Raw genomic sequence first — 24,477 nt, forward strand, 5'->3', positions numbered from 1 at the left:
AACCACCTTATCCACCTGGCCTGCGACTTTCAGGTATCTGTGGACAAGCACTGCAAGGTCCCTTTGTTTATCTACACTATTAAGTGGCCTACCGCTTAATGTGTATACCCTTTCCTTATTAACCCTCTCAAAGTGCATCACCTCACACTTCTCTGAATTAAATTCCATTTGCCACTGCTCTGCCCACCTGACCAGTAGATTGATATCCTCCTGCAGTCCATGACTTTCCTCTTCATTATCAACCACACAGCCAATTTTAGTGTTGTCTGCAAACTTCTTAATCATACTCCGTATATTCAAATCTAAATCGGTGATATATACCACAAAAAGCAAGCGACCCAGTACTGAGCCCTGTGGAACCCCATTGAAAACATCCTTCCAGTCACAAAAACATTCCATCAATCATTAGACTTTGCTTCCTACCTCCAAGCCAATTTTGGATCCAACTTGCCACTTTGCCCTGTATCCCATGGGTTTTAATCTTCATGACCTGTCTACCATGTGGGACATTATCAAATGCCTTGCTAAAGTCCATATATACTACATCGTATACACTACCCTCATCGACCCTCTTGGTTACCTCCTCAAAAAATTCAATCAGGTTAGTCAAACACGATCATCCCTAAACAAATATATGCTGACTGTCGCTAATTAATCCTTGCCTTTCCAAATGCAGATTTATCGTGTCTTTCAGGATTTTTTCCAATAATTTTCCCACCACTGAGGTTATGCTGACAGGCCTGTAATTACTCAGTCTATCCCTTTCTCCCTTCTTAAACAACATTAGCAGTCCTCCAATCCTCCAGCACCATGCCCAGATACAAAGAGGACTGGAAACTGATGGTCAAGGCCTCTGCTATTTCCTCTTTTACTTCGCTCAATAGCCTGGGATGCATTTCATCCAGGCCTGTGGATTTATCTACTTTCAAAGCTGCTAAACCACTTAATACTTCCTCTCACACTATATTTATTTCATCCAGAATATCACACTCCTCCTCGATAGCATTCCTAATATTCTTTTTGATTTGTTGGAATGGGTTGGAAGACAGGAGAAATTAGAGAGACAAAAGGGATGATGGCCCAGATTCAAATGGTAATGCCAGAAGTTAGAAAAACATGAGTCGAGATAGGGTGTGAATGGTGGGATAATGACCAACTGCTATTAGAGACAAGGAGAAAAATAAAGAAAGGAACAGGCTCTGAGGGGAGCCGGGGGGGCGGCGGGGGAAGGGAGCCAAAGATTGGCAGCAGTTACGCTCTGAAATTTTTGAACTCTGATGAGTCCAGAAGGCTGTAAAATGCCTAAATAAAAGATGACGTGCAGTTCCTCGAGCTTGCGTTGAGCTTCATTGGAACAGTGTACGAGACTCAGGACAGAGAGGTCAGAGTGGGAATGCAGTGGAGAATTAAAGAGACAGGCGACTGGAAGCTCAGGGTCACACTTGCGGACTGAATGGAGGTGCTCCGCAAAGCTGCCACCCAATCTACGCTTGGTCTCCCCGATGTAGAGTAGACTATATCATGAGCAGCAAATACAGTATACTAAATTGAAAGAAGTACAAGTAAATCACTGTTTCACCTGGAAGGAGTATTTGGGGCCCTGGATAGTGGGAAGGGAGGAGGTAAAAGGGCATCTCCTGCGCTTGCAAAGAAAGGTACCGTGGGAATGGGAGGGGGTGCTGGGAGTGACTGCGGAATGGACCAGGGTGTTGCAGATGGAGCGGTCCCTTCGGAATGCGGGGAGGGGAGGGGAAGATGTGATTGGTGGTGGGATCACGCTGGAGGTGGTGGAAATGGCGGAGGATGATCCGTTGAATGTGGAGGCTGGTGGGATGAAAGGTGCGGACAAGGGGAACCGTATCATGATTCTGAGAGGGAGGGGAAGGGGTGAGAGCAGAGGTGTGGGAAATAGAATGGACAAGGTCACGGGCCATGTTTACCACAGTGCAGGGGAATCCTCTGTTGAGGAAAAAGGAAGACATGTCAGAGGCACTAGTGTGAAAGGTGGCATCGTCAGAGCAGATGCGATGGAGACAGAGAAACTGGGAGAATGGAATATAGTCCTTAACAGGATGCGGGGTGGGAGGATGTGTAGTCCAGGTAGCTGTGGGAATCAGTGGGCTTATAGTGGATACAGGTCAAAAACCTATCCCCAGAGATAAGAACATAAGAACATAAGAAATAGGAACAGGAGTAGGCCATACGGCCCCTCGAGCCTGCTCCGCCATTCAATAAGATCGTGGCTGATCTAATCATGGAATCAGCTCCACTTCACCGCCCGCTCCCCATAACCCCTTATCCCCTTATCATTTAAGAAACTATCTATTTCTGTCTTAAATGTATTCAATGTCCCAGCTTCCACAGCTCTCTGAGGCAGCGAATTCCACAGATTTACAACCCTCTGAGAGAAGAAATTTCTCCTCATCTCTGTTTTAAATGGTCGGCCCCATATTCTAAAATCATGCCCTCTAGTTCTAGTCTCCCCCACCAGTGGAAACATTCTCTCTGCATCCACCTTGTCAAGCCCCCTCATAATCTTATACATTTCGATCAGATCATCTCTCATTCTTCTGAATTCCAATTAGAGGCCCAATCTACCCAACCTTTCCTCATAAGTCAACCCCCTCATCCCCGGAACCAACCTACTGAACCTTCTCTGAACTGCCTCCAAAGCAAGTATATCGTTTCGTAAATATGGAAACCAAAACTGCATGCAGTATTCCAGGTGAGGCCTCACCAATACCTTATATAGCTATAGCAAGGCTTCCTTTGCAATAAAGGCCAAGATACCATTGGCCTTCCTGATCACTTGCTGTACCTGCATACATGGAGACAGAGAAGTCGAGAAAGGGAAGGGAAGAGTCGGAGATGGACCATGTGAAGGTGAGGGAAGGGTGGAAATTGGATGCAAAGTGAATGAAATTTTCAAGTTCAGGGCAAGAGCAGGAAACGGCACTGATACAGTCAGCAGTGTAACGGAAAAAGAGGTGAGGGAGGGGACACGAATAGGAGTGGAACAAAGAATGTTCCACATATCCCACGACGAGGCAGGCATAACTAAGACCCATGCAGGATCCCATAGCAACACCTTTAATTTGGAGGAAGTGAGTGGAGTTAAAGGAGAAGTTGTTCAATGTAAGAACAAGTTCAGCCAGGCGGAGGAGGGTGGTGGTGGATGGGGACTGGTTGGGCCTCTGCTCGAGGAAGAAGCGGAGCGCCCTCAGGCCATCCTGGTGGGGGATGGAAGTGTAAATGGATTGGACATCCATGGTGAAAAGGAGACGGGGCCAGGAAACTGGAAACTGTTAAAGTGACGGAGGGCGCCGGAGGAGTCGTGGATGTAAGTGGGAAGAGAGTGGACAACGGGAGAAAAAATAGTGTCGTGATAGGAAGAGATAAGTTCTTTGAGATAAGAACAGGCTGAAACGATCGGTCTACTGGGGCAGTCCTGTTTGTGGATCTTGAGAAAGAGGTAGGAGCGGGCTGTGTGGGGTTGGGGAACGATGAGGTTGGTGGCTGTGGAGGGAAGAACTCCAGAGGAGATGATGTCAGTGATGGTCTGGGAAATTATGGCTCGATGTTCAGTGGTGGGTTCATGGTCCAGGGGGAGGTAGGAGAAGGCGTCAGAGAGTTGCCGATCAGCCTCTGCAAGGTAGAAGTCGGTTCGCCAAACAACAACAGCGCCACCCTTGTCAGCAGGTTTGATGACAATGTTGGGGTTGGATCTGAGCGAGCAGAGTGCTGCAAGTTCAGAGGGAGGTAGGTTGGAGTGAGTGAGGAGAGCAGAGAAATTGAGACGGCCGATGTCCCGTCGGCAGTTTGCAATGAAGCGATCTAGAGAGGGTAAGAGGCCAGAGGGAGGGGTCCAAGTAGAGCGAGAATTCTGAAAACAGGAGAAAGGGTCAGCTGTGCAGGGGGAAGACGCCTGCCCTGTTAAACCTCCTCAGAATCTTAGATGTTTCAATAAGATCACCTCTAAACTGTCTAAACTCCATGAGTATAGGCCCAACCTGCTCAACCTTTCTTCATATGACAATCCCTTCATCTCAGGAATCAACCTCATGAGCCTTCTCTGAACTGCCTCCAGTGCAAGTATATCCTTCCTTAAATATGGAGACCAAAACTGTACGTAGAACTCACCAATGCCCTGTTCAGTTGTAGCAGGACTTCCCTACTTTTAGACTCCATCCCCCTTGCAATAAAGGCCAGCATTCCATTTGCCTTCCTAATTACTTGCTGTACCTGCATGCTAACTTTTTGTGTTTCACGTACAAGGACCCCCAGATCCCTCTGTACCATCGTATTTTGTAATCTCTCCCTATTTAAATAATAATTTGCTTTTATATTTTTCCTATCAAAGTGGATAACCTCACATTTTCCCATATTATACTCCATATGCCAAATTTTTGCCTACTCACTTAGCCTGTCTATATCCCTTTGTAGATTCTTTGCGTCCTCCTCACAACTTGCTTTCCCACCTATCATCAGCAAATTTGGCTACATTACACTCGGTCCCTTCATCCAAGTCATTAATATAAATTGTAAATAGTTGATACCCCAGCACTGATCCCTGTGGCACCCCACTAGTTACAGTTTGCCAACCTGAAAATGACCCATTTATCCTGATTCTCTGTTTTCTGTAAGTTAGCCACTCCTCTATCCATGCTAATATTTTACCCCCAACCCTGTGAGCATTTATCTTGTGCAGTATCCTTTTATATGGCACCTTATTGAATGCTTTCTTAATTTCTCATATTCTAATTAAGAACTGAAGTATCCCTTACTCATGTTATTTGTTTATTTCTGCATTATCTGCTCTGTAGATATGTCCAAGTTAGTCCATACCTTTCACGACCACCGGACATCCCAAAGCGCTTTACAGCAAATTGAAGTACTTTTGAAGTGTAGTCACTGTTGTAATGTGGGAAATGCAGCAGCCAAATCGCACACAGCAAGCTCCCACAAATAGCAATATGATAATGGCTAGATAATCTGTTTTAGTAATGTTGATTGAGGGACAAATATTGGCCAGGTCACTGGAAGTAACTCTGGGAGTAGCACAAATACATCAAATGTTCCTCCGAACCTAATTTGAGATCAGAGATATAACGTCAATACTTTCTTTGAACAACCAGAACCGGTAAACTGCAAATTACTTGAACCATTATATGCCTATTTCTCTCTCCCTTCAGCTTCCTTTCCATGATTGTTAGTGTATCAACAGTCTATTGTTAAACAGTACACACTCATGGACCTTTTCTCAAATCCATGTTTGAGTCCATACCAATCCCCTGTCACAGCTGTTTCATGTTCATATGACAAACAGCTGCATAGTTCTTCATTGCAGAAGCTGTTGGATTCAGTCCTTGTTTTCTAAAGAAAGCAAGACTATGAAGTAAATACAGGAGCCTAGGTGGGCTCCAGTTGCTTGACTAATCAAAATGTCTTGTTCAGGAATAGGATAGAAGGGATTTCCCAGGATTGCCTAGGTGCAGTAAATATCAGAAAATTGGGTGAGTCGGAGTGAACACCATCAAAGGAACCTGCATGATTTTTCTCCATTCATTTAAGGAGAAAGAACATTGGGCAGGTTCCAATATTAAACAAGCCCATGAGATCTGAGCAGACCCAGAAATATCTCCCCTTTTAGCTGTTTCTGAAACTGAAGCAAAATTCAAAAAATCAAAACCAAACAAACTTACAGCTTGTACTGTCTCTTCACCTCTCGCGTTTTGTTTCCGAACATTAGGTATCCTTTTTTAAGCACTTCTTAGACTACAACATCAATTCTTTGGCAAAGCATGCTCAGGGTAACAAAACCAAACAAAGTAGTGCCTCCACACAATTCTCTAAGGTTCAGACTTCAATATTTGTCTTCAATGTGCAGAATTGCCATCTTGATACTACATCTTGTTGCTCATTAGATTATGAAACTGTTTTGTGGTTGCACACCAGCTGGATTATTTGTGTCTTCTCCTACAAGCAGCAAAAAAACAGACCTGTGAGTGACTAAAGGTCATGTATTCACCTGATAGAGACCGAGGAGGGGTTGAGAGAAGTGGTAGTGAGATAGAGCTGGGTGTCATCAGCGTACATGTGTTTGTTTTTGGATGATGTCGCCAAGGGGCAATATGTACATCATATTGCATAAGGATTGGGGTGAGTGGCACCAGCGGCTGGATAAATGGGAAAGTGATGGAGGTGTAGGAAGTGAAGTCTGGGTGTTGCTATAGTCATCATCATTATCATAGGCAGTCCCTCGAAATTGAGGAAGACTTGCTTCCACTCTAAAAGCGAGTTTCTTAGGTGACTGTACAGTCCAATACGGGAATTACAATCTCTGTCACAGGTGGGACAGACAGTCGTTGAAGGAAAGGGCGGGTGGGGCTCGTTTGCTGCATACTCCTTCCGCTGCCTGCGCTTGTTTTCTGCATGCTCTCGGCGATGAGACTCGAGGTGCTCAACACCCTCCCGGATGCACTTCCTCCATTTAGTGCAGTCTTTGGCCGGGGACTCCCAGATGTTGTTAGGGATGTTGCATTTTATCAAAGAGGCTTTGAGAGTATCCTTGAAACGTTTCTTCTGCCCACCTTGGGCTCGCTTGCTATGTAGGAGTTCCAAGTAGAGCACTTGTTTTGGGAAACTTGTGTCAGGCATGCGAACAATGTGGTCCGCCCAACGGAGCTGGTCGAGTGTGGTCAGTGCTCCGATGCTGGGGATGTTGGCCTGATCGAGGACGCAAACGTTGGTGTGTCTGTCCTCCCAGGGGATTTTCAAGATCTTGCAGAGACATCATTGGTGGTACTTCTCCAGCAATTTGAGGTGTCTACTGTATATGGTCTCTGAGCCATACAGGAGGGCGGCTATCACTACAGCCCTATAGACCATGAGCTTGGTGGCATATTTCAGGGCCTGATCTTCGAACACTGTCTTCCTCAGGCGGCTGAAGGCTGCGATGGCGCACTGGAGGCGGTGTTGAACCTCGTTGTCGATGTCTGCCCTTGCTGATAATAGACTCCCGAGCTATGGAAAATGGTTCATGTTGTCCAGGCCCGTGAAATTGTAAGGTTATAAATCTTCAGAAAAGCACAGAAAGAGACCATAAACTAAAAATTGATCAATACAAGCTTTTGGAATTTAATACAAGCTTTTGGAATTAAGCTGGACAATTAAGGACATTCTGTGGTCAGGAACCAAAACTGACTTCATGCATAACAACAATGAAGTTGTTACATGAGGCCCTGAACTTGATTGACCAGGGTGGGGAAATCAAACCAACTGGAGACACCAAGTTTGTAAAAAGACCGGACAACAAAGGAACCACACCAGGTGCACATTTTTTGGGAACGAGGTGTTAAGATGAGAAATCAACTTGAGCCTTGCAGACTCAGTGTGCAAATGAGAAAACAGACGAGTCCATTATTGCAGTCAATCAACCAAGGGGACCACAAAACAATGTATCGATGCAAACACTTTATCAGAAACCAGAGCGGCGGGAGACCAGTCAAAACCTGGATATAAATATGCGAGCTAGAAGCAGCTCAGCAGAAGACGGAAGAAGGACGGGAACAGATGGAAGAAGAAGCACACAGAAATAGAAGGACATGTGTAAAAATGGACACAGGTCGAAAAAACGAACAGACGAATGGACGGAAGAATATGTAATACGGAACGTCCACGAAAGAAACGGCCAGAAGAAGAACCAACCGGTCACAGAACCAATGACCACGGACTTACAATAGCTTCAGCCAGGACGGGTGATTGTATGTTTTCAGTCAATTTCTCTCAGAAGTCTAGTCCTGTAGTTTTAGTTGTTTTTTGTGCATAATAAAACTAACACTGGGTTAAGCCTAAATTTTGTGCCATATGTTGTCCTTTCCCACTATAAGTTCAGAAGTCTAAGAATCAGAGTAGAATGAAAAACAAACACCCTACACTGTGGATCTTGAAGACTGGGGGGCAGTGCTGTGTGGCGGGGTCAGGTTGGTGGAGGACCTTTGTCTTACGGATGTTTAGTGTAAGGTCCATGCTTTTGTACGCCTCAGTGAAGATGTTGACTATGATTGGAATTCGGTATCTGAATGTGCGCAGACGCAAGTATCGTCCGCTTTCTTTAGTTCGATGGCAGAGTTTGGAACGGTCTTGGTGCTGGCCTGGAGTCGACGAAGGTTGAACAGGTTCCCATTGGTTATGTAGTTTAGCTCCACTCCAGCGGGGAGCTTGTCAACTGTGAGGTGGAGCATTGCAGCGAGGAAGATCGAGAAGAGGGTTGGCGCGATGGCGCAGTCCTGCTTGACCCCGGTCCGGACATGGATTGGGCGCTCCTTTTAAAAGTACTCTACCTACCCCTTAAACCATGCTGCAAGACCCATTGCCCATCCCCCACCCCCCAACTGCGGCCTACCTTCCAGGCCGACCTCCTCCCTGCCAAGTCCCTCCAGCTGGACCCTCACTTCTCGCTGCTATAAATTGAGTGGTTGTAAGCAGTAATGTGATGGTGTACGCTTGGCAAGACAGAGTGAAGGGGGATGCTTAAATCACAGGATGTAGGTAAATCACCAAATATACTCACTTTCATGATGTGGTTAGGTTAAACCACTTCCTGCACTGTATCCAAGACCTGGGTACAATGCTCCTGCTCACCTCCTCAGCCACCTCTACTCACGCCGCCTTGGTGAGAGCCGCAGGTGTTTTCTCCCATTGCTGGAGCGAAGTATCCAGCAGCAATTCCAGTGATGCATTATTAAATCTGGGTGCTGCCCTTGCTCGATGCGTAGCATTCATTGTCAACACATCCTAGCTCCTCCAATTTCATTTTGTACATTATCCCTTTCAGTATTTTGGAGACGCAGAACCTGGAAGTCACAATTTATTGCTTCAATTAGGTTGCGATCGCAGATTCTGACTCGCTGACTTGTCTTCCGGGTTTTGCCCACGCTATTCAAACCCCTGCTTGGAAGCCACCTTCAGATTAATTTAGGGGTCATTGTTCAGTGATGCACTGAATCAGCATGTTGCCATTACCGAATAAATATTAATGAGATTATTTTAATATGTTTCTTGTGTGCATTTTTCTTCATGCACTGGAAATTCAACATGCATTCAAGAAGAAAATGGCCAAACACCAGCATACCAAAGATATACAAGCCAGTCACAGATAGAAAAGGATCCATTTCATTTTTAATTAAAAAGAAAGGCAGTAGGGTACTTTGGTACAGATTAGGGCACATACATGTAAATATATTCCTTTCGTAAGAGAAAATCAATATTGATGTGCTAATGTGCCACGAGTACCCCACTTGGATATAAAAGAGTATTTAACCTTACAAAGGTCATAGCAATTCAAATTTATTAAAATGGCAGGAATAGCACCTCAGGCACCATGTGGATGCAATCTCCAGCTTCTTGTCAACGGAGCACTACATATTTAATGGACTGGGGAACAATGTCATCTGAAATATGCATACCATAAAATGTTTTTGGTTGCAAAATGCAGTAGAAAAACACTTCTCCATTGATACAAAAAAAATGTCCATTGTTTCTAGCAATAATTGGGTATTGTTTTTTTGCTTGGTCCACAAAAGTAAATATATTAGAAGTTTGCAAGGATATTTTGTACTCGACTGATCTTGTTCCTTGTTGGCATAAAATGATGGAGTTTTCTGTTAATGATATTTGTGCTTTTCTAGGAGTGACAACAGTGCTCACAATGACGACTCTGAGCATCAGTGCTCGAAACTCTCTTCCTAAGGTTGCATATGCAACTGCCATGGACTGGTTTATTGCTGTCTGCTACGCCTTTGTGTTCTCGGCACTAATAGAATTTGCCACGGTAAATTATTTTACAAAACGAGGCTGGGCTTGGGATGGCAAAAGTGTTGTGAATGATAAGGTAAGGGTCTCTTTCATCTGCATTTAATAGATTCTTAACGTGAAATCTAATGACAATATAATAACATGTTCATCCTCCATGCCTTAATGGGTAAATTCAACAGTGTAATATTCAGCAATATAGATTAGGATGTTATGAGGGTACTAGTTTTAATGTGCAGAGTTTGCTGGTGTAAGCAAATGGGAAATAGAATTTTAACAATTAATTTCAGCATCCCAATACTAGGGAGGAAAGAAGAAGCCAAGGTTTCTACTTCTGATCACTTTCCAATGAGTCTTGTTGGAAAGTGGAACATTGGCTGACCAGATCAGACTCAGTTCTGAGGCCCAGGTAAGCAAATAGGATCTCATTGGTGTCCAGTTGTTCCCAGGGTGACACATCTAATGATGAAGATTGGAAGTGAGTTGATCCTCTATGGCAGACTCAGTAATCTGACATCTTTATCCCAGCTACCATTTAATGTCCAAGTTCACATGGGAAGAACAAGAACTTGGCCAAGGTGTCAGAGGAATGTTGGTGCCCACGGATCTGTACCTTACGAGTACTGCAGGAAGATATCGATGGACTGGTCAGGTGGGCAGAAAAGTGACAAATGGAATTCCATCCAGAGAAGTGTGAATTAATACAATTGAGCAGGACTAACAAGGCAAGGGGATACATCATAAATGGTAGGATCCTGAGAAGTGTAGACCTGGGAGTACATGTGCACAGATCCCTGAAGGTAGCAGGACAGGTCGATAAGGTGGTTAAGAAGGTATACAGGATGCTTTCCTTTATTAGCCGAGACATAGAATATAAGAGCAGGGATGTTATGCTACAAGTGTATAAAACTCTAGTTAGGCCACAGCTAGAGTTTCCATCCTTGGGTTCTAAAGGAAATAGGTGAGCACATTGCAGATGCTTTAACTATCATCTTCCAAAGTTTTCTCAATTCAGGAACCATTGTTTTAGATTAGAAAATTGTGCATGTCACTCCATTATTTAAGAATGGTGAGAGATGGAATCCAGGGAATTATAGACCAGTGAGCCGAACATTTGTTGTCAGAAAATTACTAGAGTCGATAATTAAGGATAGGGTGACTGAACACCTTGAAAATTTGCAACTGATCAGAGAGAGCCAGCATGGATTTGTAAAAGGTAGGTCATGCCAGAGGAACCTGATTATATTTTTTGAGGAGGTGACTAAAGTAGTTGTCAGGGGAATGTCTATGGATGTTATTTATATAATCTACTAGAAGGCATTTGGTAAAGGAGGCGAAATTCGGGAGTGCTCTATTTCGGGCACTCACTTTTAAAAGTTTGAAAAATTAGTGGCAGTTTGAAAAATTAATGTTTTCAAACTTTAAAAAAACGTGGCATTTGCGCTCCAGGAAGGAAGTGACGCGCTAAATCAAGCACACCACTTCCTTCCTGGAACGCAGGCACAATGGATTGTGTTGCACTGCCGCCTTGGAAGGCTCCATCCCTCCCTTAAAGAGAAGGGCCATCACTGAAGGCTCTGCAAGGGAAAAACTTGCCTCGACACCGACGGCAGCCGCGATCCGACCCGATCAACCTGATGCACTGCGGCACAGTGCCGGGCTGATGGATTGCGGGGAAGATAGCTGCAAAAAAAACCAAACAGAGCAGTGGCAAATTTTGTTTCACTTACCTCAGCCACCTCGCCTTTAAGCATCGCCCCGAAAGAGCCCGACCTCCCGATGAATGCTTCCTGCAACTGCTGGTGTTTCTGCAAGGGACAGAATCCAAGTTCGGGTCCGGTGCGCTATACGGCTGATGTGCATGGCAATGGTGTCACGATCTCTGTGTGAAGGAAATTGATGCGCAACGCCGTAATGCCGGTGCAAACCTCCCGCCGAATATGGCGGAAGTCGCTCTTCTCGCCGTGCCCGCTCAGGAAGTCGTTAGCACCCTGTTATCACACCCCAGAGCCGATAACTGGAGGCGCTAAGGAGGCCAATTCCTCGGCAAAAATCTCTCATAAGAAACTGTTAACTAAGATTGAAGCCCATGGAATTGAAGGCAAATTATTGAACTGGTTAAAAAATTGGCCGAGCGGCAAGAGACAGAGAGTAGGGATAATGGGCAGTTACTCTACTCAGCAGGATATGACTAGTGGTGACCCACAGGGATCTGTGTTGGGGCCTCAACACTTCACAGTATTTATTAATTGCTTAGATGATGGTATAAAAAGCCACAAATCCAAATTTACCGATGACGCAAAGATAGGTGGCATTGTAGGCAGTATGGACGAAAGCATAAAATTACAAAGAGATATTGATAGATTAAGTGAATGGGAAAAACTCTGGCAACAGTTTTCAATGTAGACAAAAGTGAGGTCATCCACTTTGGAACTATAAAGGATAGAACAGGGTACTTTCTAAATGGTGAAAAACTAAAAAACAGTGGAGGTCCAAAGAAACCTTGGTGTCCAGGTACATACATTAAAATGTCATAAAAGCAGCTCTTTACAAAATACATTAATGATTTAGATGAAGGAATTGAATGTAATATCTCCAAGTTTGCAGATGACACGAAACTGGGTGGCGATGTGAGCTGTGAAGGAGACGCTAAGAGGCTGCAGGATGACTTGGACAGGTTCAGTGAGTGGGCAAATGCATGGCAGATGCAGTATAATGTGAATAAATGTGAGGTTATCCACTTTTGGGGCAAAAACACGAAGACAGAATATTATCTGAATGGCGGCAGATTAGGAAAAGGGGAGGTGCAACGAGACCTGGGTGTCATGGTTCATCATTCATTGAAAGTTGGCATACAGGTACAACAGCCGGGGAAGAAGGCAAATGGTATGTTGGTCTTTATAGCTCGGGGATTTGAGTATAGGAGCAGGGAGGTCTTACTGCAGTTGTACAGGGCCTTGGTGAGGCCTCACCTGGAATATTGTGTTCAGTTTTGGTCTCCAATCTGAGGAAGGACTTTCTTGCTATTGAGGGAGTGCAGCGAAGGTTCACCAGACTAATTCCAAGGATGGCGGGACTGACATATGAGGAGAGACTGGATCAACTGGGCCTTTATACATTGGAGTTTAGAAGGATGAGAGGGGATCTCATAGAAACATACAAGATTCTGATGGGACGGGACAAGTTAGATGCGGGTAGAATGTTCCTGATGTTGGGGAAGTCCAGAACCAGGGGACACAGTCTGAGGATAATGGGTAGGCTATTTAGGACAGAGATGAGGAGAAACTTCTTCATCAGAGAGTTGTTAACCTGTGGAATTCCCTGCCGCAGAGAGTTGTTGATGCCAGTTCATTGGATATATTCAAGAGGGAGTTAAACATGGCCCTTACGGCTAAAGGGATCAAGGGGTATTGAGAGAAAGCAGGAAAGGGGTACTGAAGTTGCATGATCAGCTTGATCTTATTGAATGGTGGTGCAGGCTCGAAGGGCCGAATGGCCTACCCCTGCATCTATTTTCTATGTTTCTATGAGTGTGAGGGGTGGCTAGTGAGATGGGGAAGTGTTAATGTAGATAGAGAGAGAGAGGGATGGGTGGAGGTGCAAGGTCAATGAGTGTGAGTAAGGATGTGCAGGAGTATGTAAGGAAGGCAGAGTGATGGGGATGTGATGAATGGCACAGCAGGATGAGGTTGAGTGTGGCTTTGCAGTAACGTTTCGTGATCTACTCATATCATTGAAAGGTTTGTGCCACTGCAGCCAGGTCCTCCTGACTACATCCCTGCTTGTGCCCTCCTGTGCACTGTGCACCCAGGCTGCATTGGTGGCCTGAGGGTGTCTCTTCCGTCCATTGAAAGGGAACAGAACCCCCCCCTGCGTGCTGTGACTCCCTCCATAAGCATCTGAAGGGAGTCATGGGAGAGCCTGGGTGCAGCTGTGCACCTTTATGCAGTGCTTGTCAGTGTTTGCAGCAACTCAATGCTGCGGAACATTGACAGAAGAACTGTCAAAATCAATGTGGACATGGTCCCTTTAAGGAAACCGGCTGATGATGCGTCATCAGAAGCCGTCATCAGACCGGCTTCCTGTTAATTGGCCGGGAACCCTGCAGGGTAAGCTTAACAAGCCCTATCATCGCAAGATTGCTGTCAGAGGGTGGGCTGGAGCCAGGTGCATGCTCCTGACATGCCATCAATGCCGCCTGCACCCAACTCACATCCGTGGGCAAAATCGACCAAAGGGTGGTAGGAGTTTGAAACTCTCTTTATCAAACGGCAATTGATGCTGCATCAATTGTTAGTATTTATTCTGAAATTGATATATTTTCGTTAACCAAAGTTATCCAAGCATATGGGGCAAAGGCAACTAAATGGAGTTAGTGCACAGATCAGCCATGATCTGCACAGATTAAACGGAGTGAACTTGAACGGAGTGGAACAAGTGGGAAAATTGGAGAAGAGGGGAAATAACCAAATTAGAGGCGGTATCAGCGATGGAACCTTTAACGATTTACCAAAAACAAAGGGACCGAAATTACCCCTTTCCTTAAGATCTGTTACCACCGGAAATTGCCATGCTGCGGTGTTCAATGGCTGCTGGCTTTTCTTACAATTATCAAAATTCCGCTCCTATGGTATCCCAGCAGTGACCTGCTCTCCCCCTACCGCTCTGCTTCTGTCGATCCATCCTAAGTGTGTCATCATAGTGCGCACCGCCGATGTTCGCCCCTCCACGGCGAATTTTCCGCTGAGAAAATCTTCTCATTTGCCAAAAGCTGCCTTTTTCAGACATTGCAATGAGATTGTGGCCTTCTGAAATGGTGATGCGGCTCCCATTAAAGGGGAGGATGTACTGTCGCTGCTGCCATGTTTTTTTTCTTGTCGGCCAACTGCCATGTCGGGCTGACAATTATGTTCAGCTGGGCTGCCAACAAGTAGCCTGGCACTCCCTCTTGTGTGCCACGCCGCTGGCCCGGCCGAAAACCTCCCTGGTTGACCGAACTTTAAAACTTGCGCAGGGGAGAGCCGTGATAACCCAGCGCCGTGATGATGTCATGATGATGTCAGCAGCGGACACTACATCCCCCCCAAATTCCGCCCCTCTAGTGTACACACCACCACATATCCGCCCCCATTATGAGCGACTTCCGTCCTGCCGAAAAAAAATGACAAAGAGCGGAATTTCGCTCAAGAGGCCACCTCATCCCCCGCGGCGGTAAAAACACTAGAACCAGGGTGCATGCGCCTTGTTTCCAGCGATGGGTAATTTTGGCCCCAAAGAGTGATGTCACAGGTCAGCAGTTAAGTGATTGAGTGATGAGTATTAAGATTTTTTTTCTCTCTTTTCTCTCTAACCTAGGACAGTGCTTTAAACTAGGTGCGGGAAACTATAAAGTATAAATTTATAGCTTAACTTGTTAAACTAATTAATATAACTATAAATAATCATTGAATAAAGACTTTAAGTAATTAAATAAATAAAATAAGGCTAGACTAAGATATGGTAGAGCAGGTTGTATGTGTGGACTGTAGTATGTGAGAATTTGTGGACAGCGAGTCTGTCCCGAGCAAACATGTCTGCAGGAGCTGTCTCCATCTCGAATCTCTCCGGCTCAGAGTCACTGAGCTGGAGTGCGAGTTGGAGACATTCCGACACATAAGAGAGGGAAAGAATTTCTAGAGATGTTTTATCCAGAGTGCAGTCACACCTCAGAGGCAAGCACAGGTTCAGGAAAGAGAGGATGTGACTGTAAGGGAGCCGGGTCGTGGGGATTTAATAGAGGTTGAGAAGAAGGTTCCACAGACACTGGTCCTGTCCAACAGGTACGATGTATTCGCTACCTGTGAGGCCAAGGAGAAAGACTGCGGGGAGGTCAGCCACAATGCAGACCAAAGCACCATGGTTCAGAAGGCTGTCCAAGGGATGAAGAGCAGAATAGAAATGTGATAGTGATAGGGGATTATATAATTAGGGGATAGATAGCGTCCTCTGAAGCCAAGAATGAGAATACCAAAGGGTGTGTTGCATAGTAAGGGATATCTCACGGTGGCTGGAAAAGAATTTGGAAAGGGACGGGGTAAATCTAGTTGTTGTCCATGTCAGAACAAACACCATAGGTAGTGACAGGGAGGAGGTTCTGCTGAAAGGGTATGAGGAGTTAGGCTCTAAATTAAAAAGCAGTACCTCGAGGGTAATAATCTCTGCATTATTTCCCGAGCCACATGCAACTTGGCATAGAAGCAGACAGATCAGGAGAATTAACACGTGGTTAAAGGGCTAGTGCGGGAAAGAGGGATTCCTTTTCATGGGTCACTGGTACAGGAAGTTCTGGGACAGGAAGGAGCTGCACCGATGGGATGAGCTCCACCTGACCTAGGATATGACCCGTGTCTGAGTGGAAAGCGTAAATAGGGAGGCGGCAAAAGCTTTAAATTCGTAAGACAGGTGTGAGGGATCTACAAGAAATGTAAGCAGCCAAAATATAAAGAAAACAGGAAAAGAGAGCATAGGAAATAATAAAATAAGGAAAGACATTAATGGCAAGGGAATAAATAGAGTTATAGAACAGGCATTTACAAAGATGGTTAAACATAAACTGAGAGGAAATCTTGTTAAAAATGAGTTAAACTGTCTGTACAGCAATGAACACAGTGTCCGTAATAAAACAGGGGAGCTGGAGGCAATCATGTGTTGCGAGAAACCAGACGTATTAGAGATTACTGATACATGGCTACAGAAAAATCAGGACTGGGACTTAAACATTGCAGGGTAAAACATATTTAGAAAAGATAGAGAGGAAAACAGGGGAGATGGAGTAGCTGTAGTTATTAGGGATAACATAATGGCAGTAGAAAAAAGTGACATGGCTGATTTCCATATTTACTAAAGGATATACTTGCTTTGGAGGCAGTTCAGAGAAGGTTCACAAGGTTGATTCCGGGGATGAGGGGGTTGACTTATGAGAAAAGGTTGAGTAGGTTGGGCCTCTACACATTGGAATTCAGAAGAATGAGAGGTGATCTTATCGAAACAAATAAGATTATGGGGCTTGACAAGGTGGATGTAGAGAGGACGTTTCCACTGATAGGGGAGGCTAGAACTAGAGGGCATAATCTTAGAATAAGCGGCCGCCCATTTAAAACTGAGATGAGGAGAAATTTCTTCTCTCAGAGGGTTGTAAATCTGTGGAATTTTCTGCCTCAGAAAGCTGTGGAAGCTGGAGCATTGAATAAATTTAAGACATAAATAGCCAGTTTCTTAAATGATAAGGGAATAAGGGATTATGAGGAGCGGGCGGGGAAGTGGACCTGAGTCCATGATCGGATCAGCCATGATTGTATTAAATGGCGGAGCAGGCTCAAGGGCCTGTATGGCCTATGCCTGCTCCTATTTCTTATGTTCTTATAATAAAGGATCAATCACACTAATAGGTGTAGTCTACAGACCACCTGATAGTGGAAGGGAGATGGAGGAAGAAGTATGCAAACAAATTAGGGAAATAATTAAAAAACATAGAATAATAATCATGGGGTGATTTCAACTACCCTGATATTAATTGGACAGAAGAGGTAGGTAAAGGAGATAAGGGAATGGAGTTCCTACAATGTGTACAGGATTCCTTTTTAACCCAACATGTAAAAAGCCCAACAAGGATGGATTCACTATTGGATCTACTAATGAGGAATGAACCAGAGCAGATAAGAGAAATAAAAGTAGGGAAATATCTAAACAATAGTGACCAAAGAGATAATACGCTTTAAAATGATAATTGAGGACATAAGTATGATGAAAACCAGGGTAATAGATTGGAGAAAAGCTGATTTTGAGGGGCTGAGAATAGAACTTGGGAAAATAAAATGGGCAATAATATAGGCAAAAAACGATGTAGAACAGCAATGGGAAACATTTAAAATGGTGTTCAACAGAATACAAGAACAATACATTCAGCTAAAAGGAAAGAACAAACTAAACACTAATGAGACTCCATGGATGAATAAAGCCATAAGGAAATAATTGAATGAAAGAAACACTTGCGTTTATATAGTGCCTTTCATGACCAGCGGATGTCTCAAAGCGCTTTACAGCCAATGAAGTACTTTTGGAATGTAGTCACTGTTGTAATTTGGGAAATGCGGCTGACATTTTGCGCATGGCAAGCTCCCACAAACAGCAATGTGATAATGATCAGATAATTTGTTTTTGTTACGTCGATTGAGGGATAAATATTGGCCAAGACTCCAGGAATAATTCGCCTGCTCTTCTTCAAAATAGTGCCATTCGGTTACATCCACCTGAAAGAGCAGACGGCGCCTCGGTTTAACATCTCATCTGAAAAACAACACCTCCCTCAGTGCGAAACTCACTCAGTACAGCACTGGAGTGTCAGCCTAGATTTATGTGCTCAAGTTCCTGGAGTGGGACTTGAACCCACAACCTTCTATCTCAGATGTGAATGTGCTACCAACTGAGCCACAGCTGACACAATTAAGGGTAAGGAAAGAAGCATACATTAAATGATTAGACAGCAGGAGAGTGCATGATAAGGGAGAATGCAAAAAGATTAGGAGAGGTCAAAAAATAATTAGGAATGCAAAGACAAACTATGAAATTAAATTACCAAGGAACATAAAACAAAATAGTAAAATCTTTTACAGGCACATCAATAAAAAAAGGAAGGTTGGAATGGGAATAGGGCCATTAAGGGATAGATAGGATAATACCACTGGTAACGATAGAGAGGTGGCAGAAATATTAAATAATTATTTTGCTTCAGTATTTAGCAGGGAGATAGAACAGGTGCACATGACATTGGATGATGAGATTAGTAATAAGATAAGTGCATTTAAAATAAAAAGAGGGATATATTAAATAAACTAATCAAACTCAAAGATGATAAAACCCCTGGTCCAGATGGATTGCATCCACGCATTTTAAAATAATCTATGGAAGAGAAAGCAGAGGATTACTGTACATATTTCATAATTCATTAGAAAAAGGCATAGTGCCAGATGACTGGTGGATAGCTAACATAATAGCTATATTTAAGGAGGGGGATAGAACATGTCCAGGGAATTATAGACCAGTCAGCTTAACATCGGTGGTAGGAACAATAATGGAATCCCTGCTAAAGGAGAAAATAGAAGAACATCTAGAAACCAAAAATATAATAATGAATAGTCAGCATGGATTTCAAAAGGGAAAATCTTGCTTGACCAACCTCATTGAATTTTTTGAAGAATAACAGAGAGAGTAGACAATGGTAATGCAGTAGATGCAATCTATCTAGATTTTCAAAAGGCCTTCGATAAGGTACCCCATAACAGACTGATGAACAAGATCAGAGAATCAGGGGACAAGTAGCAGAATGGATAGCTAACTAGCTTCAAGACACAAAGTGGAGAGTAGGGGTCAAAGGTAGCTATACACAATGGCAGAAAGTGGGTAGTGGTGTTCCACAGGATCAGTGCTGTGACCACTGTTGTTCACAATTTATATCAGCAATTTAGACTTTGGAATCAAAAACACAATTTCTAAGTTTGCGTATGACCATAAATTGGTGGGGATAGTCAATACTGAGGAGGACTGCAACAAATTACAGGAGGGCATTAATAAACTTTCAGAAAGGGCATCTAATTGGTAAATGAAGTTCAACATGGATAAATGTGAGGTATTACATTTTGGTAGGAAGAATAGGGAGGTCACTTATTACTTGGAGGGTATGCGTCCTGGTAAGGTAGAGGAACAAAGGGATTTTGGAGTACAAATCACTAAAAGTTGCCATACAGGTTAGCAAGGCCATTAAAAAAAACAAACCAAGCACTAGGGTTTATTTCTAGAGGTATAGAATTGAAAAGTAGGAAGTTATGCTAAACCTGTATCGAACCTTGGTTAGACCACACTTAGAATACTGTGCATAATTCTTGACACCATATTATAAAAAAGATATAGGGCTAAATTTGACACTTTTGTGCAGATCACCTAAAAATGGGCGTTATTTCCAGCGTGGGCGGTAAAAATGGGATTTCAAATCGCCGGCTTGTCGCCCATTCTCAAAGCCCCGAGTCTCCATTTTTGAAATTGGGCGTTACCGCGAGCGATATGAAATGGGCATTAGCGTCAACTCTCTCTGATCTTCTGCTGTAAAGTGTCACCGTCCTTAGCAATGGTATGGCAACGCTCGATTCCCACGATTTTTGAGGTCAAGGGTCATCATGACATGCGCTTAAAAGGAGACAGAAAGAGAGGGAGCTGAGAGGGAGTGAAGGTGGGAGAGTTTCGAGCTTTATAGCAAATTGTGCAAAAGAAAATTAGCTGTTACCAGCCAGATATTTTCCCGAATCTGGTGCCTATAATGGAGGGAGAGGAGGAGGCAACACAGCACATTGTAGAGACTGACGCTGGCGAGAGCAGTGAGGTGGGAGAGGAACACATTGGAGGACGCAAAAGAACGAGGATGTTCTCGGAAGAGGCAAGTGTAAGTATTAATTTACTTACATATTTATATAATTTGATTTGTAAGAGTCATGAGTGACTATCATCAGATGTGAGGTCTTTCACTTTTACCGGGAATGTTGTACTCAGAGTCTGCGGTCACGGTGCATGTCTTTAGGTAAAGAATGATAATTATCATAATAATCATGATTACATTTGTCGGTTATGTGTTGTATCAGTCTCTGTGACAGTACCTAGCAATGATATCATGCAATGATCTCATGCCATGTCGTCCTGTTACCTTTTACAGAAGAAGCTCTCGACAATTAGGTCCGAGCAGAGGTGGACGGGTGGGGGGCCACCAGTCACCAGCAACATCACCGAGACGGAGGAGCGGGTACTCAGCCTCGTGGGGAGGCACCCCCGAATGGCCACGCAGGCAGCTGCAGACCCTGAAGTGATGTCACGTGAGTAAAATATACACCATTGCGTGATCTAAAGTCAATTGATGCCACACCCACTCATATCCGAACAATAATATGACAGATGGTTTCTAAAATTGTCCTATATATAATGCTGTGCTCATGGGAATCATTGCAATGCAAATGTGTTGATGGTCATGAAATGTGATGTCTGTGATGATTTTGATGGCGGTGGTGCTTTTGTCATGAATATGCTGTGTGTAGCGCTGGACTCACCTTGTGACCCAAGCACCCTCTTCTCCTCTAATAACCTCATTTGTGTTTTGCAGCTCAGCCAGCAGCGCGGCCTCAGGCAAGACCACTGAGGTCAAAAGGTGGGGGTGCAGGGCCGGACTCGGCGGACAATCCTATATCTGCTGCTGAGGAGGTCCGATTCTCGCCCATCAATCCGCTGGATCTGTTCTCTACGGACGAGAGCGCGGACTTTGAGGAATCTGCATCGCCAGGCTCCAGAAGGCATTCCACCCCAAGGCCATCTAGTGCTCCTCTGGTCATACCCGCCTCCACTCTGGAGGTACTGGGCCCAAGCACCTCGCCACAGGGCACCCCATTTGTCCCCAGGATGGCGCCGACCCCGCGGCGGTTTCGTGGACGCGGCAGGTCTGGTCCACGAGCACCAGATGAGAGCGGAGAGATGGTACAGTTGTCCAGGAGAATTGTAGACATAGGTGACCAGATCCTACATGCATTGGGGGGCATATGCCGACAGCTGGCCACCATCTCCGGCACCATGACGGAGTACATTTCGCGGATGGTGGAGGCCCTGGAGGCGATAGCCAGGAACACTGCTGGCACAGGCACCCCAATGGTCCCAGAGCGCGGCACTCCACCCCTAGGTTCCACACCCCCAGTGCCAATGACAGATGAGAGACAGGAGCAAGATCCTGCTTCTGCATCCGAGAATTTTCCCACCTCGGTACCCCCAGCTCCCGTACCCGTGCAAGCAGCGGCTCTCCCTTCATCCCCCCCCAATGAGGCATCACCTAAGGAGCTCCTCGGCCAGGCAGCATGGAACGAGGAGGGGAAGGGGTAGAGTTGGGGAGAAGAAGGTGAGGGGGGAAGGAAAATGAGGTGCATGTCCGCAGGTGATGGCTTTGTTATATCTCCATTTCGGTGTATGCAATTTGTTGTAATGTATGGGGGGAGAGGGCCACCCTCCTGGTTTGCATTCGTGTTCTGTGTTGCTGGACATGTTGACTATTTGATTGATGTCGAAAAAGTGGGGTGGGGGTGGGGTGTTTTTGCCCGTGATACTTATGATTTTAGACCAATGGTTGTATTAAATGTTTTTTATTCAACATAACCTTGTTGCGCATTGTCTCAGATAGCTGGACCGTTACACATTGGTGATTCCTTAACATGAAAGGGTATAATTAAACTTAACTTGAATCAACTTCAACTTTAACTGGCACCAAGGTGATGCCCACCATTGATGTTGGAGCTGCACACACACAGCAGTGTGTCAGCTTTGTCAATAACAGCAACGTTCTTTCAAGCAAATCGCTCATTTATGAGCTCCTGACGTAAGAGTCTTGCAGCTATGTAGCCACCACCGGCCCTTTCCTGTGGTCTGGAGGGGGGCATGGGCATAGTTGCATAATCAGCCTGATTGTCTGGCCCTAGCTCAGCGTCCAGCCCCTCATCCTCCTCTTCCTCTCTCTCCTGAGGTGGACCATCAGTCCCTTCTGGCAATTCTTGTCCCCTCCTGATAGCCAGGTTTTGCAGCATGGAAGACACGACCACGAATTGAGCTACTTGCTCAGGGCTGTATTGTAGCTCCCCTCCTGAGTGCTGCAGGCATCTAAAGCACTGCTTAAGCAAACTCATTGTTTTCTGGGCCACATTGCGCGTGGCTCTGTGGCTCTCGTTTTGTCGCTTCTCGGTCTCGGTGTGGGTATCACGCGGTGGGATCATCAGCCAGGTGGCTAGGCCATATCGTTTGTCACCAATCATCCAGCATTGTCCTTGTGGCTGACTGTAAAACATGTCAAAGACAGTGCTCTCACACAGGATGTGAGCTTCATTGAAGGTGCCCAGACATTTGGCATTCACTGCCATTATTATCTGGTTGTGGTCGACAACTAGTTGGATCTTCAGGGAGTGAAATCCTTTTCTGTTGCGAAAAACCTCTGGGTCCTGAGAAGGTATCCGCATGGAGAGGTGAGTACACTGTATTGCTCTCTGCACCTTGAGGAACTTAGCAATGCAGTAGAATGCTCCAGCCCTGTCAGTCTGAGCCTCCGTGGTCATGGGGAAGCTGATAAAGTCCTTCCTACACGCGTACAGGGCCTCCGTGACCTGTCTAATGCAGCGATGTGTGGCATGGTGAGACAGGGGAAATGTCGACCGCGGAGGCCAGAAAGGAACCGGAGGAGTAGAACGACAGTGCTGCGGTGACCTTGACCTCGATGGACAGTGATGTCCTGAAGGTGATAGCAGGCTGCAGATCTGCCCTGATGAGTTGGCATATTTCAGTGATCACCACTTTGTGGAAGCGCAGTCTCCGAAGGCAGGTGTTCTTGGATACGTCGAGGTAAGACCTCTTCTCCCTGTAAGTGCGGGGTGTGTATGGTCTGGACCTCCTCCTCAGTCTGGCATGTCTTAGATTGGGCACATAATGCTGTGCATTAGACGTTGTGCCATTTGCACTCTGCAGCATCTGCGTAGTAATCGATACAGGCTGAGAAATGGCTGGCCCATTCCAATAAAAGTATAATGCCGATTGTTCACAAGCATTAAATTTCAACACTAAAAGACACCTACAGTAAACCCAGTCATACACAGTCTGAAAGATGTCTGTTCAGATGGTCACTTCACCTGAGAAGAGCCCCAGAGTCAATCCAAGCTCCCCCGAAGTTGAAACAGCCTTTTCAATGAAGCGACCTTCAATTTGAAAAATGGCGCCCACACCACTGTGATTAGTTCAGAACAGTTCCACTTTTTCAGAGTAGTGTTTTGGGCGAGATATATTATGGGCGGGATGTGTGCGAGGTGGTGAAAGTGACGCTGGGCGATTTACTGGGTGTTAGTTTCGGCAAATTTGATCTTTACGACAAAAAAAAGTGGGCAGTCGGTATTATTGAATCTCGGTGTTTATTATATGCCAAAAGTAATGCTGGCCGATATTATGGGTGTTGGTTTCGCCCATTCAGATGATTCCGCCAAATAAAAATGAGCAGGCGTTATTATTTTTTCCCAGCGTTACGTACAAGCCGAAAGTAACGCTTGCGATAAGTGTCCGAAAAATGGGCGTCAGTTTCCATTTTGTGGCTAAATGGGCAATATATGGGCATTACACCTCATTTCAACGTTAAAATGGACGTTAAGTGGGCGTTATGCATGTCAAAATAATGAAAAATCTAGCCCGTAGAGACACTGGAGTGGGTGCAGAGAAGATTTACAAAGATGATACCAGAAAGGCGAGAAAATACTAATCAGGAAAGAATGAATAGGCTGGGTCTCTTTTCTCTTGAAAAAAGAAGGCTGAGGGATCCTTAAAATTATGAAAGGTTTTGATCGAGTGGATAGAGAGAGAATGTTTCCACGTGGGGAAGAGCATAGCTAGAGACGATCAATATAAGATTGTCACCAAGAAATCCAATCGCAAATTCAGAAGAAACTTATTTACCCAAAGAGTGGTGAGAATGTGGATCTCGCTACCACAGGGAATGGTTGAAGTGAATAATATAGATGCATTTAAGGGGAAGCTAGACAAGCATATGAGGGAGAAGGGAATTGAGGGTTATGCTGATAG

General features: G+C 44.9%; 1 protein-coding gene across 1 annotated transcript in view; it reads left to right on the forward strand.

Moving 5' to 3' along the window:
* The window catches only part of gabra2a (gamma-aminobutyric acid type A receptor subunit alpha2a), a 555,326-nt gene that overhangs the window by 522,719 nt on the left and 8,130 nt on the right, over nucleotides 1–24,477 (forward strand). Inside the window, exon 9 of the mRNA XM_070863123.1 lies at nucleotides 9,690–9,892. Within this exon, the coding sequence (XP_070719224.1) occupies nucleotides 9,690–9,892 (203 nt within the window). The remainder of the gene's footprint in view (nucleotides 1–9,689; nucleotides 9,893–24,477) is intronic.

The sequence above is a fragment of the Pristiophorus japonicus genome, chromosome 2 (assembly GCF_044704955.1).
Source record: "Pristiophorus japonicus isolate sPriJap1 chromosome 2, sPriJap1.hap1, whole genome shotgun sequence".
Lineage (NCBI taxonomy): Eukaryota > Metazoa > Chordata > Chondrichthyes > Pristiophoridae > Pristiophorus > Pristiophorus japonicus.